The sequence below is a fragment of the Cyprinodon variegatus genome, unplaced genomic scaffold (assembly GCF_000732505.1).
Source record: "Cyprinodon variegatus isolate N-32 unplaced genomic scaffold, C_variegatus-1.0 Scaffold56, whole genome shotgun sequence".
Classification (NCBI taxonomy): Eukaryota; Metazoa; Chordata; class Actinopteri; order Cyprinodontiformes; family Cyprinodontidae; genus Cyprinodon; species Cyprinodon variegatus.
The window spans coordinates 750698-769566 of NW_015150509.1; the positions used below are offsets into that span (position 1 = coordinate 750698).

The 18869-nt window shown below is 38.1% G+C and overlaps 1 protein-coding gene across 3 annotated transcripts in view; it reads right to left on the reverse strand.

The window, feature by feature from the left end:
* The window catches only part of LOC107082579 (neuroligin-2-like), a 114126-nt gene that overhangs the window by 33730 nt on the left and 61527 nt on the right, over positions 1 to 18869 (reverse strand). For all 3 annotated transcript variants that reach the window (XM_015371341.1, XM_015371339.1, XM_015371340.1), the window contains exon 4: positions 11568 to 11717. In XM_015371341.1, coding sequence (XP_015226827.1) covers positions 11568 to 11717 — 150 coding nt within the window. The remainder of the gene's footprint in view (positions 1 to 11567; positions 11718 to 18869) is intronic.

Sequence of the window (18869 nt, forward strand, 5' to 3'; positions counted from 1 at the left end):
ATGACCACAAGTATCAATACTTTTACCAAAGTACTACAGTTAAGCACTTCGTCCACCGCTGCTTAAATGTAGCATTTTGTGAGCTTTAATGGGGGAGACAAATGCATAAAACAAAGCAAATGACAGAAGGATCCCCTGCTGTAAATCTGTGATGTTTGGATTTGAAACACTGAATTTCAATTTACCATATATATGGATGAGTGTGCATATTACTCATTTAAACAAGTGCTATAACCAAAAGATATTTGCCCTATACAGATTATTTTTATGTTTTTACACAAAAAACACACTTCAAAAGAAAAGTAGATGTATTGAGGAAAACGCAAAATAAACCAACCAGTGCATTTTATGAGCAACTTATTGCTCCCTAAGCATGACTAGTTGTTCCACCCCAGGCAGCACCAACATAAATCACTGTGGATAATGTTTGTCTCAAGCGTGTTGACAGAATTAAGTAATGATCTGATCTATAATCTAGACTTTGAATAGGTCACTTTAAAAGGAGCAATTTTAACATGGAGATCCAGTTTTGCTATTTAATACAACACAAGTCTTTTCAAGCTCAAAGTCATGTACTAATGACTGAATTTTCTTCTTTACGATGAGCGGGTAGAGAACAGATATTATAAATTTATGACAAATCACTCAGGTCTTGAAGCCTTAGACATTCACATTGCCACCATCGTCTTTGAATCTTTGTGATTTTCTTTTACATTGAATATACCACCTGTCCATTTATTTTTGCCAAGTTGTCTTCAAATTACTAGATTATGAACTTGACTGTGGCAAAACAGGCTATTGTTATTTTCAATGTTTGTTTTTTTTTCAGTTCCCAGATGTTGTATCTTTGCAGGATGTCCTCTGCTGGGAACGTTCACCAATGTGCCATGCTTTTCTAAAGTATTTGTTGATAGTAGCCGTGCAAACTGCAATATAACCCTATCCAGATTCATAGACATCAATTTCTCATCTCTTTTAAAATATCATTAGAGTAGGTCATTTTTTAAAGGATCTTTTGGTCTACTTTGGGCTTTCAAAAATGCTTTTTCTAATGATTTATGTATTCTGTTATTTTGGCCACAATCAGGCCTGGGTGTATTAGTCTAATAAAATCACAAATATCAAACTTTTTAACATCACTACATTGGTTTTACATATTAAAACTGTTCCCAGTACATTCTCATAAAGTGGAATTAAAATAATTTGGCAGAGTAACAAGAACTCAAATTCAGTCTGATAGCATTCTAAAGAAATGCATACATGGATAAAATGCTAGCTTTAGATTAAGGATATACTTACTTACTAGCTCATACATATCACACCTTACTTTTTCTTAAAATAGTATAATAAAATATCCTTGCATTTTTAATCTCAGCGTTCTCAGGTGCATCATGTCTTCAAGCAAAGACCTGCCTTTGTTATGACTCCCAGTAGGTTCAAATTTTTTTTCCTTCTAATTTAACCCACATATTTTTTCTCTTCACAGCTTTTATTCTCCCCCAAGGGACACAAGCTGCACATTTTCAAAGCTTTGGATCATAATATAATAATATGCTTAACTGTGGCTGACGTCTTTGGGTAATGCATAAGATACCACTTCCTGCCTTGCTGATGCACTATTAAACCGTTTGCCTTCACTGGCTCATTGAATATCATTAAATTCCCTCGCCTGGTGGCACATTTCACCCTTCAAACCCAAAACAATTTATTTCACCCTTTTACAGCCACATTTTTATGATTTTTTTTGGCAGCTTTGAGATGTGTTCTTTAACTCGCACGATGCAAAGTCACTACTAGGAATTTTTTTTTCCTTTAGGGATACATACGGAGCGCCGAGAGCGACCGTACTCTACTTTTTTTTATTTTTTTTTATGCCTTCTTAAGATAATGACATAACTACCCTGTTATCACGGTTAAACCATTAGTTGTTTTCTCGACATAACAAGATAATTATCTCACTATCACAAGAAAAAAATTATTGATTTCTTGAGATAATAAGATGATTAACCTGTATGTATAGCCCTGTATGTATAAACCCTTGATTCAAAGTCCATCAATGCCTGCGGTGCCCGTAGTTTTGCAGTCACGGTATCGGGTTTGCGCAAATAATTATTTTCCTTTTTCTTTTCACTTCCAAATCTGACTGCTTTTTTGAAGAAAATCTCTAATCTTGACTCATTTTGAGGGTTAATGCATCTTTTACCTGTTACAGGCGTAACACCGGGGCTGTTCAGAAAACACCTGCTGCTAAGGAGCCGGAGGCATAGGTCTAATGGCTTATAAATCAGAAGTGGAAGCAAATCATCAAACCAACAACCTCGTCTCATTACCTAAAACTCAAACACAGGATTATTTACAGAATTACATATACGCTGCCATGCCTTATAAATCCTCTCCAGCTTTTGTGGTATTGAAGGATGTAATCAGTTTTAATACACACACAATCACACACTCATCTCGATACAACGACAAAACAGAATTCTATATCTTTAGATAATCAGAAAATAACAAATTTTCCCGAGAAAATCACAGTGAAAAAGTATAGGATGGACACGGCCGCTTCTGGCTTCCATAGATACATGTACCTAGAAAAATATTTAGTATTAAGGAACATAAGTGGCTACAAACTACTGAGACCATGTTAGCTAGTAAGGGATCATCTAGCATTTCTGATACAAGTCTTTTAAATTCTGAATGTCAGACCAGCTCAATAATATTTAAGGTAGTACACATCCAAACCTCTGGATTGCTGGAATCAATTTTTCCTCCTTATCAAAATACTTACTATACAAACTAAGCTTAACATTATCAAACTAAGCTTAACATCATTATCTTACTTTTATACTCAGAAGATTGTTAATGTGAATTTAGTGTCTCAAATTATACCAGAGGTTTAAAAAGTTGTGGCAAAACGTTAGGTTATGAAATAACCTTAATTTGGCTTAATTTCTCTTGAATGGTAAAGTATCCGGAAAAAGTGAACCTCTGTTCTACTTTTTCTACTTTTAAGAAGGACTTATTTTCAAAAATTTGTTTGTAAATAAAAGCAAGCCCAACACATCGATCTTTTTGAGAAATCCAAGTATTAAAAACTATTGTTAGCAGAATATGTACATTATCACTAGCTAGTGTGACAATTAACCATCTATTTGTGTAAATTGTAATTACGAAAATTGTTATTATTATCTGTTATCTGTTGTAATTATCTGTTATTTTCAATAAAAAAAAGGTTTGCCTCTATGAGGTGGCTTTCAAAATTCTTATATTTTTTTTCTTACCTGCAATGATAAATATTTTTGATTTTTTGGGGAGTAGGGTTGTTACCTTAAAGCTGTTTTGTGAAACCTTGTGATAAAGCAGAAGAAGCTGTCCTGAATTTCTAGGGCTTAAATTATACTAATAAGACAGTAACTAATGAGTGGCCTATGAGGAGAACTTTAAACCATGTAGAATTGTTACAGTAATACTGTAGGTATTGTAGCAAAAAAATAATTATTAAACTGATCACATTATATTTGTATTAAGCTATTGAGAATAGAAAAAAAAACTTTCTTATTATTCTTTATAGAGGTAAAAATGAGCATTGAGGGTCACAAAGAAACCGTTTTAGGCTTTAAGTTAGATGATAATTGATTGTAAAAGGGTAAGTAGATATAATGAAAAGGATTTGCTCATTACTGATAATTCTAGCTCTTTAATCTTATCTTGAAATGCTGATTCGGACTTTTAAATATAAAGTTTAAGAACCCTGCACTATAACACCTAAAGCCTATACTAATTAGCAGTGGCCTTTTCAGTGACATTAAAATCATTGGACCTTAAAAATATTTTCTGGTGGGGTGTGGAGTATTAGGAGTTTGATTGGGTTGGTAAAATTTCTTAAAAGTATTATGTAGTCTGAATGACCAGATTGCCTCGGCATCACACATAAAAGGAAGTCGTGCAAGTTTTAACTGTTTACTTTCATTAAAATATCTGAAAAAAAAATTATTAAGTAATAACATGAATATGAAGAAAAAGGAAGAAGAAGTAAAAGCTTTTCATCTCTCTTCCCGAGGTTAAAAATGTTCTCGCAGCCGATGATGGTGGTGGGCCTTTCCCCAGAGTTCATTAATTAGTTAATTAGTTAATTAGTCTGAGCAGATGGCTGTGCAGCACAAATCAGGGTGCTGTGTGAGCCTGGAGCATGAAGAAGGTAGGAGAAGGTGAGCCGAGACACTTCTTAAATCACAACATTCTCCAAAGCTGTGGGCCACGACTGTGTGCAGCAGACATTTTCTTTACTCGCATTCACCCATTTTATCACTCTACCACTCAGCATATCATAAATTAATGAGAAAATTCTTTATAGACAATCATTTGTTAAACACATGTGTGTGAAGGGTCGCAGGCGACAGCATAAAGCACTAAACTCTAAAGAAAGGAGCTTCGGTCACATTTCATGGAGCATTTATTCCGATGAATACTTTGCTTCAGTGCAGATTTAAAAAGCATTTCTGTAGGTTTATTTTTAGCCTGCCCTCATCTCCCCCTTCTGTTTCCTCTTCCCTCACTGTCTCTCTATGATTCTCCATCGCTCATCCGTCTCTGTTCCCTGCTCTCTCTTCTTCTCTTACCCCTGACTCTCTGTCACACCCTTAAAGGTGCAGGCATCGCATAAAACAAGGCTGGCATGTGTAAGCTCCTGTGAGTGTAAGTACAGGATAATACTAAAGATTAGGACATAAAACCATTAAGATTCTGTGTACCTCTGTTTCTCACTTTGACTTAAATGCACAGTGTCAGAAAGGAGGGATATTAAATATTCAGATGGATGGTGCATTATTCATGTGTGTGTTTCATGCACGGCATGCAACTAATTACAACGCATGCACCCACACACTTCTGCGTGCACATTAAGAAATTGACATGTACACAGGCAAACAGACATGCGTTTGCAACGCACACTTACAAGGCTAATCGCCTTAGTACAGTAACCCATTTAAAGTATATCTGAGAGTCTGGGGGGGTGGTCGTTGCCCACATATCAAAAGTTTAAGCAATCTTTACACAATCAAGGACACTGCATCATCCCTCATAATAACTCAGTTGAATCTCTATTCACCTCAATACTTCTATACCTAGTATCTATTTCGATGGTTTTCCGAGGAGTTCAGGGTTATAAACTTTAAATTGCATGAGTGCACTTTAAAGATCTCAAGCATGAATCATGGCCCAGATGTCAGAAGAAGTCAGTCACAGTTATAGCCTGGAAACAAGGTCAAGGTGTTTGTCATTGTTTCAAATGAAGAGATTGCTTCAGAGTTCTCTACTCGCCAGGCTCTTTCTCACCTGTGCAGCTGCTTTTTAACAAAAATAAGTAGTCAATCACAAAGCAGCAACCTAATTCACCCAGTAAAGATGTCTTGCTAAATCCAAACTATGCATCAGAATGTGAAAAAGGAAATAGGACAATTTGACCTGGAGCAAGTCAGAATGTTGCAAAGATGAAGTCAGAACAGCCCAGTCTTTGTGGATTTTCTTACAAAACCATCTTTCAAGTTTATAGGGAAGATTCCCAAAAGAGAAAAAAAATCTAGTGAGTGTCAACTTACTGGATCAAAAGGCCTTGCTGATGTCAGAGTTTATATAAGAACGAGAAAACAGTTTGAAGTTACAAGATGTCAAATTTAGCCAAAGGAGTTGCTCATGACGCATGTGGACCTTGGTGGAGGTTGGCGACATGAGCAGAAGAGCAAACCAGGTGTATCTACTGTTAGATAAGAGATGGAAGCTTGGACAACAATTCACATAAACTAAAAATTTGAACATAAAAGATAAAAAAAACAATGTTGTAATGGTTTTGTGGGTATTTTATTTATGTAGGTATACTCTGAGTTCCACAGCTTGGTCAGCTGCCGCCAACCACGTGTGCCCCTTCAGTGTACAACAATTGGGGCAGTTAAGAAAGCCTGGTGCAGTGGAGAAGTATATAGGCCAGTCAGACTGTTTCCTTTACTGTGTCCCTCTCAACCACAGCACACTCATCCCTCTGTCTCTCTGTCTCTCTCTCTTTGCTGACATGACCTCACCTTGAACTTTGTGACCTGGGATGCTGCCATGGAGGGGGACATCAGATATTCTGCTGCATTTTTTTCTATAGATAATCCATTTTGCCTTGTCTTTCAATTGTTAACTCACTATCTTTCATAGACATGGCTATCGACTGAGCTTTTATTGGGACTAACTGTACAGTATGTGCTTTTCTTTCATTCTCCAGATTTAAACACTGGCTCAGAGTAAATCTGCTTTGCTTTGTTTCTCTGCAAGATTAATCCACATCAGGAGCTACAACATCAACTAACCTTTCCCTGTTCTCTCATATACAGAAGAACTCCTGGTACAGTTCTTTAATTCCTCTCATGTGTGTGCTCTGTCCGCCCAGAGCCCCGGTTGGTCAATGTAGATGTCTACACTGAGCCTTGTTCTGCTGAACCTGTATCGCTGTTATTGAGTTTTCCTCTCCACTGTGGTCACATGCAGGCGCCATATGAAGGACTGCTGCAAAGTCATACAATCAACTGTCTACTGTCTGTACATTTTCAACCAGGTGCAAGTTAATGAGTTAATGAATTAAAGCGATGTGTTAGGTTCCCTTACATAGATACATTTTTACCAGTGCTTTTGTATCTTATAATTAAAATGATTGATTCTCTGTAAGTTATCTCTGTAAATGGTGTTGTGAATTGACAATAAACTGATTGGCAATAAATTTGGTGTACACCATAACAACCAACAATTATAAAGTTCATTTGAAAACTATACCTGATCAGAAGGATATGCAGATTTAGGTATAGCTCCTACACAAAAGCTCAGAGTTTGTCCTTGTCCCTGTGCCGCTTCGTCAGCATTGTCAATAACAGTGTGGATCATGTTGCCCTCTGTTAATACTCACTGCAACTCTTGGACGCCATCCTAAACTACTCCAGTTTCTCTGTTTATCATTATTGTGATATGTTGAAACAGGCCTGATGCAATAAACAAGATCTGATTACACAACCTAGCAACAACAAAGACTGCCACAAATAGTCTTTGTGCAAACACCTCCGGAAGACGACAGTGAATGTAAATACTTGACTTCCCTGATATCCAGCAGCTATGCACTACGCTATGCATACACTCAGCCCACACTCACAGGCCTTGTTCACACAGCAATTTGTTTAGTGGAATAAAAGCTACTGATTTATCGAATGCATAAAAAAAAACAATGAGAGGAAAGACTTTTCCAAGGCTATATATTCAAGCATTAGGTTGTTGAGGATGCTGCAACAATTACATCTGTCGGGTAGTGGAACTTCCTTTGAGAAGGATAGAGCACCTTGCAATGTTATTCATATTCATTGGAACTTTTCTAAGATGCCCTAATTCACAACTACAATTTTCAATACATATTATTGTAACTATGTTTTAAACCAACACTAACAAATAATAATTCAGGGAAATGGTAAATGGCATGTACTTATATAGCGCCTTTATTCAAGTTAGGAGACTTGACCAAAGCGCATTACACTACATTCATTCACCCATTCACGCACACACTCACACACTGATGGTGACTAGCTACATTGTAGCCACAGCTGCCCTGGGGCTCACTGACAGAAGCGGGGCTGCCGTACACTGGCGCCCTCTGACCACCATCAGTATACAATGCAGGTGAAGTGTCTTGCCCAAGGACACAACGACACTGAAAGTCGGATTCGGGGCTTGAACCGTCAACCCTTCTATTTCAGGGCAAACTCCTACATCCAATGCCACTGTCGCCCCAGGGAAAGGAAGCAGATCTGATTTTATTTATTGTTCTTACATAACATTTTTATTAAAGTATGTGCTCATTTTTTTTGAACTCTCAAAAAGTCTTGCCTTCCAGCAAGAAGGTTCTGGGTTTGATTCCCGGCCCAGGGTCTTTCTGCATGGAGTTTGCATGTTCTCCCTGAGCATTTGTGGGTTCTCTCCGGGTACTCCGGATTCCTCCCACAGTCCAAAAACACGACTGTAGGGTTAATTGGCCTCTCTAAATTCCCCTTAGGTGTGAGTGTGTGCATGAATGGGTGTTTGTCCTGTTTGTCTCTGTGTTGCCCTGCGATGGACTGGCGACCTGTCCAGGGTGTACCCTGCCTCTCGCCCGTAGACAGCTTGAAATAGGCATCAGCACCCCTCACGACCTCACATGGGATTAAGCGTGTTAAAAGATGGATGGATGGAAGTCTTGCCACTGATTTGACATGGGAAGTTGGAATACACAACTATCCTTCAGATAATAAAGACAAGGATGTAAATAAGGCCTCCTTGCCAACTTCTATTCTTTCAGTTAATCAAGCACTTACATTTTTCACTAGTCAGATAAAGAAAAATTTCACAACAGCTGTCTTTTGTTTATGGCATTGGGGAATTTAGGAAACCTTACACACTTATGTTTTATCTCTCCTAGCCTTCCTTTCTACCCGATTAGTCAAAGGAAACACATGCGTCCTTCTAAGCTATGTTGTAAACATATACACACAGCACAACTAAGTGTTACTACCATCTTAGTAATAGCAGAGCATTGGTTTTAGTACAGAGTATTGAGTATAGTTATAAGAACCTGTCAGGCGTATGGAGCTGTGGATTTAAGGCTATCTTTATAGCTAGTGGGGAAAAGCTTCTATTTCGATGTAATTAAAGACACAGTTTTTTTTAGAACATCTTATAGGGAAACCTTTGGCTTGGTTCCTGTTTTACAGATGCTCAGACAGCAAGGTTCAGGTGGCTGGTTTTATTTTCAGCCAAGGTACAGTCAGGGCAAGATACACTGCTGGGAGCATTCTGGGATTCAGAATTTCTACCAGCCTGTTTTTCCTCTGTTTGTAGTTAATAAAGGGAAATTGATTCCACAATTTTTCTTTAGGGGTATTAAATTAAAATGATTCCAAAAGAAATCAATTCTAAACATTTTGGAGTTTATCAGTAAAAATATTTATTATTTCATCTAGTAGAGAATAGAAATATAATTTTTTATTTTTATTTTACCATAGGGAGGATTCAGGTGTGTTAGTGGCAAAGCAAAGGGCAAATTGAAGCATACAGGTTCACACTTCCAAAACAAAAAACAAAAAACTGTTAAAAAAAATGCTTTGATCGGTCCAATAAGATAAAATATAATAACGTAAAGTTTTAGTTTAAAAGTGATAAAACTAGAATAAGTCTAAGTGGTAAAATGTTTTTGTACAGCCATGCATTTTTGAAAGGAGATAGAACACAGGCAAAAACACATATGTAGTTCATCCTTTACTTAGTGGATCCAGTGGAATTCCTTAAACCAACCTGTAGTCCCATGGTGCCCAGTCAGGATGCCCTGGATTGGAAAAAACTAGTACTCAACATATGTGGCAAGGCAACCAAAAATCCAATGGTTTTAGATTCTCTATTTAAAACACAAATGATTTACTTTATAAAGTAGGAACACATTTATTAATAGCACTGAAAATGCAGGAAGAATTCCGAAGACACAGAGATAGCTGCTGAATGTGCATAACTAAAACCTTATTGATATTAACTATGGCTACAATGGTGATAGAACAAGATAATGAGACAACGATCTCTGCGTTGATCTTTAGATGGATAAGCTATTATTTCCTGACGTCTGATTGGCTGTTTTCCACTGAGCAATATAGGATAACTTCTTCCTGGTTTTCTTGAGGACTTTGGCAGTTTCCACAACATAAGACCACAGCAAACTCTCACATAAGTTTATTAGTATAGTGAGGATCAAGCTAGTGATATAGAGGCTGGATAATTAAGTTACTTCCACCTTTGCCAGTAATAATGTTAACTTTCAAATAAAAAAAGACCAGGGTGAAGTTCTCTTATCTTTCTCTGTTAGAAGCAGCCAATCAGTTGCCAGAGTTTCTATAAGAGTGGCCCTAGTCCTGCCTCTATGACTTTGATAGATATATTACAGCTAAATTGAATTTATGGTGTGCTTCGGTACAGGAACACACGTTGGTGGCGTGGGTAGCACTGCTGCCTTGCTGCAAGACGGTTCTGGTATCGATTCCTGGCCCGGGTTCTTTCTGCATGTAGCTTGCATGTTCTCTCTGTGCATGCATGGGTTCTATCCGGGTACTCCGGCTTCTTCCCAAAGTCCAAAAACATGACTGTTAGGTTAATTAGCTTCTGTAAATTGTCTTCAGGTGAGTGTGTGCATGAATGCTTGTGTGTCTTTGTGTGTCTCTGTGATGCCCTGCAACAGAATAGTCCCACCGCGACTCTGACTGGACTAAGCGGGAGAAAATGGATGGATGGATTAATTAAATGAACTCTGTATTTCTGTAACATTTATGTTTTAAAACATTGATAATGCATATATTAATGGAACTGTGGCACTCATCACCCTCCATAGTTTACAACCACTGGATGTTCTTCTGCAGGTATAAAAATAGAGGGGGTAGAGGGGGGTTCCCGAATCAGCCCCCTACATCTTTTCCTACAAATATATATATATATATATATATTTTTTTTTTTTTTTAACTATGGGTCTGAGGTGAATCCTTTTGCAAAACTAAAACTGATGCTATATATTGTTATTTCTGTTATTTATTTTATAATATATAAATTACTTTGGTGGAACAGCTCGATATAAACTACAAAGAGGCCTTTAAATGCCCCATAGTACAGTTAAAAAGGTAACTAAGTTCTGTTCGTTTCATGTATGTCCTCTACAAACTATGGATTAAATATTACATTTAAACTAAAACCTATACGCTAAAATGTACCATATTGTTGATTAATACAGACAGTTTTGTACATGTGACCTAAGCACGGGAATATCATTTGAAATAGACGCAATAAATATTAAAGGATACTTTTCCTTTAACTTTCTCTTAAGAGAATTTTGTCTTATTACTTGAATCACATGAATAAAATTACATGGATAAAATGTCCTCTGTATTCTACCATGCAAAACCTGATTTCTAAAATTCTAAATTGTAGGGGAAGTATTGGCCTAGTGGTTAGAGCAGTGCGCTTCTGCTCTAAAAAGGTTGCAAGTACCCGATTTGTTTCCCACAGCCTGAACTCTGGGTCCCTAAGCAAGGCCCTTACCCCACACTGCTCTCCGGGCGCCACACAATGGCATCCCACTGCTCCCCAAGGCAATGGGTTAAATGCAGAGGTAAAATTCTCCAATGTGAGATCAATAAAGTTCAATTAAAAACAAAAAAAATAAAATTTAAAGTATAAACCTCTGTTCATACATCCTGTGAAAAGAACTTAAAAACAAACTAATGGAAAGAAACGTCATTCTACAAAAATTAGTTTGGACTTAGTTTTAGCTAACTTTTACTCAAGCAGCACATAATGATTTGGAGGAAGAATTACCTATTTTCTCAATTTCCATTTCAGCCTCTAAGAATTGATCACAATTTCTAAATAAAACATTTTGACAGCAGAGAGTGGTGTTGATTCAGAACCTAGCTATATACAACAGCCTCTTCTGTCACTTCCTGTCAGAAACATGGCAAACAATCCATAATGTGATGCATCAAACTCACCGAGCACACCAATGCGATAGTTCATGGTGACAACAATCACATTTCCGTAGGCAGCAAGGACACTCCCATCAAACATGTTGCCTGAGCCCTCCATGTAGGAGCCTCCATGGATAAAGAGCATGACTGGCTTCTTTCGACGATCTCGTATATCTGCAATATAAAGATAAAAAAAAACAATCTAAACTTGTTACTTGTAACAAAGAGTTAGATTTGAAGAAGTCATATTTACATGCATATACAGTAATGATATTTATACGCAGGTAAACCCCAGGGGTAAAGGTTTTGCATGAGGCTGTCTTCATGTAAAAGGAACAAAAAAGGATTTCTGACATACAGTTATTCTAAAGATAAAAAATTGAGGAAAAAATAGAAAAAAATGATAGACACTTGTACATGATCTAAAAGTAAAAGAAAATGTGGTTTTTATATATTCTGAAATGGACTGCTCTAAGAGCAACCCTGTCATGCTTTGGTTAATGAGTGAAGAAGACCTTATATGAGCAAACAATCCATATGAGTCAGGTGCACAGAGATGCAGGAAGCTATTTTATAAGCGTTTAAAAACATCTTAAGAAAAAAATATGCATTTAAATTCTGAGAATTTCAGCAGATATCAAAAATGTTCTGGTGAAACTTTAACCACTTTCAAGATGCAATTAATAGGAGAAAGAGCCAGTGAGGTGAAGACTATATTAACACTAAATACTGTGAAACCATTTGCATTTGCAGAGAAATGTTTTTTTGTGTTTTTTTTTTATTCTAGTCTTTGCTACTGTTAATGAAGTTGTTTCTGGTGTTATTAAATTATTTCTGAAGTCTTCAAGCTTATAGACTTTTAGCAGACGACATAAAAGCTAAACAAAAAACATTTCATTTTTGTTGTTGTTCTTTTTAGCCATGGAAATGTTGGTGGCCTTTTCAAACTCAGAGACAGGGTCTAGGTTATTTACAAGATATACATGGAGATGGGTCTTTTTGTAACACTTTCTGATGCTGAGCTCTGATATAGGAAAATGCAAACTATTTAATTATTCTGCATTTTCTTTGAACCATTTCATTTTGTCTCCTTTTTGACAGTTGTATGCCATTTTTTCCTCTTCTAGAATAAATTATTGATGATGTTCAATGCTGCTCCTATATGTTATTTCATATTTCTTTATAAATAAAGAAATTTGCTATGAGAGTTTGGAAATAACCAAAGGTTTTTCATTTGCATTTCTCTCATTAACAGATTTCTAATGCAATGCCTTTTTCTGCACCTTGTACTTGATGTTTTTTTTTTTTTTAACATCTTGATCAAGACATGCTCGCAAAAGAAAATCCGAAAATCAATGGATTTCTTTCCTGGTAAAATACAGGTTAAATAAAAGTATTTTGTGCATGTCCCATTCTATGTGTCCTCTATACCTCCTTCTCTGATGCCTGTTTTCCCTTCCTCTGCAGCGATGGTATCATCCCACACTCCTATTCTCCTCCATGTGTGAAGCAAATGGTGCAGACAGTTTCGATGCCTTATCTGTTATTGGTGTCTTTGCACCCATCAGTATGTTGCTATGGTTTACTCAGTGAGTCTGTGGACCCCCCCACCCCTGACTACTCCTCCACTCTGGACCCCCTCCTCACAGCGTCTGTGGTATGTTCGGAGTGTCTGAGCATGGATGAGGCTGAGAGAGCTGCCAGAGCATCCCAGTTAGGCTGAGCGTCTGCACTGTGCAAGCCCTGTGGATAATTTGTATGAAAGGCAGACCAAGTGGAAACATAAATAACAGCCACAGCATCTGTTTACCCTGATGAGCTTCAGTGCTCAAAGAAGGGAGAGGGACAGGAAGATAACAGGAGAGAAAGAGAGCAAGGGTGGAAGAAGGGGGAGCTGCAAGATAAAACAGAGAGAAAAGATGAAAATAGGGCAGCATGAGAAAAGAGATTGGTAAAGAGATGGATCGGAGGTTCACCAACATAAAAGAAGATATCAAGGATGAGGAAAAAAATTAACGGCACAAAGCAAGACACACATGGCAAGGTACGCTAATGAACGCTCAAATTCACACAGGATTCACCCCGGATTCATACAAAGACGCACACACAAACTCTTGCATAGGCAGCTGCGATGTTGAGTCGCTATGGAAACTGCTTCTCGCTAATAGAACTGCACCAGCCATTCCATCGCACCGACTGTTGCCGTGGTAACAAATTCCACTCACGTATTTGCACACCGCCTGCATCACCACCTGAATCTCAGGTTACACATGCACCGGGGGCGCGTCACTCACAGAGACAGGCGCACTTGTGGCGGACAAGCCTGGGGACACGCGACACAAGGATACATACATGCAGGGTTTTCCTTTGTTATTCTGCATCTTTTGTTATAACATATTTGTGACACGAGCAGGTTGGAAATAAAAGGGGGGAAAAAACTCAATACATTTCAAGTCACAGACCCCAGCGCGACATTCTTGTTCTGCTTGTCATTGGTGTATTCTGAGCCTCAGCTCATTTCCCAAAGGAGATGTAGACAAGTTCAATTATCTTGACGTTACTAAGACAGTATGGAGGAGTGACGTATTAGCTGGCCGTCATCAGCCACACTCAGAGCAACGCTCAGAATGTAAATTAAACCTGAAGAGAAAGGGAACCAGAATCAAGAAATGGCCTATGTCAGCTATGAGGCTTCCTTTAGTGATTCATTGTTGAACTGGAGGGTTTAGCATTGATCAACATTTCCCTCTTTGTCTATATTTTAGACTGTTTTTGAAAAAACAGTGTAATGATAATGATGAAATGCAGTTATCCCATCCACTTTGTGATTCCAAGAAGTTACACACTAGCCTACCATCTATTTGACCCAAAAAGAATTTTCAAACATGCAACACGGCCATATATCCACAGTTCTCCCTCAAGAGACAGATACTCTCTGTTACAGCTCACCCTTTCTATTCTGCTCCCATTATCATTTTCAAAATAAAAAATAAAATAGATAAAAGAGGGGGGCGGAGTGGTGGTCTAACAGCAGGGCTAGTTCAGGGAATGCTGCAAGTTTCCTGGTTTGATCTCAGTGCAGAAATGCTCCCCTAGTGACATATAGAGGCAGCCCACAGCTCTCTAAGTGATGGGTTAAAGGCAGAGGACAAATCTAACTAGAATATAAAATAGGTGACTATGACAAATTATAAGGATTTTGTCCATCAGAATTAAAAACCTAAGGGGAATACCTGTGAAAACATAAATTAGGGGTATGTCACATCCATTTTTGAAGTCAATTCACAGCATTTCAATAAGATATTGCAGATCTAAAATTTGAATGGGCTCATAACATTTCTTGTATTAAATGAAATAAAATTTCATAAAAACAACTTTTGCAGCTGTGGCCATAAGGTATCTAATACCTGTCGTGACAGCATCCCCGAACCCAGTTCTGGTGCCCGGAAGTAAGGGATGCCATCAAGCTGAAGAAGGTGGCCTACCTGGCCTTGTTAGCTAGAGGAAAAAATGTCACCTCGGGAAAAAACTCGGGTCTGGGAGGAGTTCGGAGAGGCCATGGAGAAGGATAATCAGTCAGCCTCTAAAGGGTTCTGGAAAACTGCTCACCTCCTTAGGTGGGGGAAACAGTGCTTCACCAACACTGTTTACAGTGTGAGTGGGGAGCTCCTGACCTCGTGTTGAGTGGTGGAAGGAATACTTCGAGGAACTCCTCAATCCCATCGTCACGACTTCCAGGAGGAGGCAGAGGCTGGGGACTTAGAGGTGGACTCGTCCATCTAGGCTGAAGTCACTGAAGTAGTGAGGAGCTCAGTTACCTGAGAGGAGCTTTGAGTAGAGTCGGTCCTCCACATCCAAAAGAGCCAGTTGAGGTGGCTCCGGCATCTATTCCAGATACCTCCTGGTCGCCTTCCTCTGGAAGTGTTCCAGGCATGTCCTAATCGGGGGAGGCCTCTTGCAAGGCCCAGGAAACGCCGGCGGGACTATGTCTCTGAGCTGGCCTAGTGTTTCTTTGGGGTCCCCCCAGAGCAGCTGGAGGAGGTATTTGTTTGATCGGGAAGTCTGGGCATCTGTGCTTAGATTGCTGCCTCCGTGACCCGGCCCCAGATAAAGTGGAAGAAAATGGATGGATGTATAAAAACAACTTTAGGAAAAACTGGTGCTCACCTTGTAAAATCAAACTTCAAATATTTGATAGTAGGTATAGTAAAAAACAGAAACAACGTGTGATGAAATAAAAACACAAAGCCCACCAAGACACATGTTTCTAACTGGGATGTTTGGTTCTAGTTGGTAAATTCTTAAAAGTTCCATACACCAGTCAATTTTAGCTTATCCCTTATATTATGTTAAGGGTCAATTTGACCCATTTCAGTTTTTGTGTTGATCAAAGTACTGGTTATCTTTTTTTTTCTTCATGAAATTTGGTGACTTTTCCTCATCTGGGGTCATGATCATGTATGTAAAATCTGGTCACTCTGATGTGTAGTGGAGTGTCTGTGCAGAGTATGTATACAAATATGATGTTGTGAGTCATTTTGACCCGGATACTTTAATGTGGGTAGGTAGCCATTCAGGTGAATAAAAATGCTTTTTTGACGTACTTTACTCTTTTCATTTGCCTCTGAGACCCAGACCCAGGTGTTGTAAGGGAGGGAACTTTCTTACACTAGTTCTTGTCACTGCTCTCACGTCATTTATATGAAAAAACTCACCAAAAACTGAGCTCCTGAAGTATTACAGCTGAGTAGTCTTTATCACAAATTTTGAACTGGGATAGTGATGCAGAGGAAGAGGTTTCTAAGACAGAGGATCTGTCAGAATCAGAAGACAAAGTTATTGTTGATCCAGATGATCAATTTTCCTACGATGAGAAGGATTCAGAGGAAGAGTCTGCCATTGTCCCCCCAACAGATGAAAAGCCAGGAATGAGGCAATCATCTTCCACAAGAGTGACATGGAAATCTAAAGACGGTAATATAAAATGGTCAACATCACCACACCAGAGTTGATGCAAACTGTCATCAGCTAATTTGATAAAAACTCCTGGTCCTACTAGTTTAGCCATCACATGAATTGAGGAGATTCAGTCAGCATTAATGCCCATATCATAATATGGGCAGCCTGAGGTGCAAAGTCCAGCTATGCATGGAATATGCAAGTATATACTGGAAAGCTACTTGGAAGAAAAGCTTAGAAGAATCAGGGGATGTGTCGGTGCTGGAGATGAATGAAGGGCTGCAAGTCATAACATCACTTGTGACGACCTCTTTATGTCCTACCTCTTTGGAGAAGAACTTCAGAAAAGAAAGCTGACCATCTTGGGAACAGAAGGTTCTTATTAGGAGTACAATGCAAGTTGATATTTCACTGAGCACAAAAGAGGACTTGAAGGCACAAATGATCCTTGATTATAACTGAACCAGAGGAGGAGTTGACAATCTGGACAAAGTCACAGCAACATACAGCTGCCAGGGCAAGACTGCCAACTAACCAACCAACATGAAGTGGAGACGGGTGAAGAGAAGAGGAAAAGATCCCAGCTATGTCCCTCCCGAGAGGGAGTACAGTAAAACAAGTACAGAGTACAGTAAAACAAGTACATCTTGTGTGAAATGTATGAATTCCATCTGCAGAATTCTTCCCATCACGTGGAGAACTTTGAAATTGTTAAATGCTCAAAATATTAGTAGCTAACGAATTGTATAGGTAAAGTAAAAACAAAAATGTGAAGAGGGAAAATTTTAAACCTAAATAAAGTGTGTGAATTAAAACTGTATTGTTTGTCACTTGACTAAATGCTTAAGTAATCTAAAATAAATCGTTTAGTGGTTTAACCTGTTTTCTTGACTATTTTGCATGCATTTACACAGTGCGGGTCAAAATGACCCGCAACACAATGAATGTAATTGTTTTTCAACATAATATAAGGGTTAAATCATTTAACTGGGAGATTAAAAATCATAACATCCATTACAAAGTGACCAATAAAAAGACTGATTTACTAATAGGAAATGCAACTTTTCTAAAGAACTGTAAAAAACTCTGAGGGATCAGGTAAAGAGTGCTGTGGGCAAGGAGTTGTTCACTTTGACAGATTTAGAGAATGTTTGCATGTTAGAGTAGATAAATGCTACCAAGTCAAGACATAGGATGCTAATAGACTGAATATAGAAATCTAAAATATGCTTTAGGATATTTCTAACACCTTTATTTAACTGTCAGTAGATATTTGCAGTAGAGGAACAGATGAAAAGGTAAAGGCATATATGATTCATTTAACTTTATTTAAAAGGTTATTAAAACAATTCTGCTGAAATACTTTTAATGAGCTGCTCATGCAACAACTGCATTAGGCTTAGCTTTGAGCGGGTAGCCTTCAGCAACAGTCAACACTGGGTTAGAAATGTTGTTGGCACTTAAATCGTTTTGAGAGACCTGGGAGGAATTTCTCTTTTGAACTTGAATCATATTTAAGTGGAAATAATGGGCGTAGCACCCTGTGCTGAAAATCTAGTTCTTCTGGTCACTCGCCCTTCATTGCATCTCTTTTTCTCTCTGCTGTTTTTTTTGACTAATGGGCACTACTGCCACAAAATGATGAAAAAAGGGCATCTGAATAGAATAAAATAGAAAATCCCTTTATTGTCACACAAAGGGGAAATTCAGGTGTTACTGCAGCAAAAAAGATAGTAGAAAAATGGTCACACAGAAAAGTGTAAATATGACTGTACTTGTGTTTTTACAATAAATAACCAATTTACAGTTGTAGAAATTTTTACAGTAATGGATATTTGAAAATACCAGCATCATCAGAGATGTGCAAAATGACAGCAGCATGTTTTTTAACCAACTAAGAAAGAAACTGTGCAAAAAATCAGCATGAATGTAACAACTTATTGAGGTTGTTTGGAACAGTGGTGGTTGTAGAATTTTCCAGCTGCTGGGAGGAAGGATCTGTGATAACGCTCCCTGGTGTATTTAGGGTGCAGCAGTCTGTCAATGAAGGGGCTTTCCAGTTCAGGAACAGCCTCATGCATATTTTGAACACTGGATCAAACTAATTTCCATATTTTTCTGTTCTTGATCTTGATTCCATTTTGAAGGTTTTTTTTCCTTTTTCTTTTTCCTTTTTTAAGGTCTAATGACCAGTTAATGAGTAACAAGAGGCTTTAATGAAGCCTGGAGTCTGGAAAGTTATTTATGCGCTAAATAAAAATGTCACGGTTTTGGTTATGTTATGCTTTACTTTGCTCCTTGTTTTCTAGTTTTTATTGGTTTAATTCCTATTTTGTTGTAATTTCTAGATTTATGTTAGTCCTCATG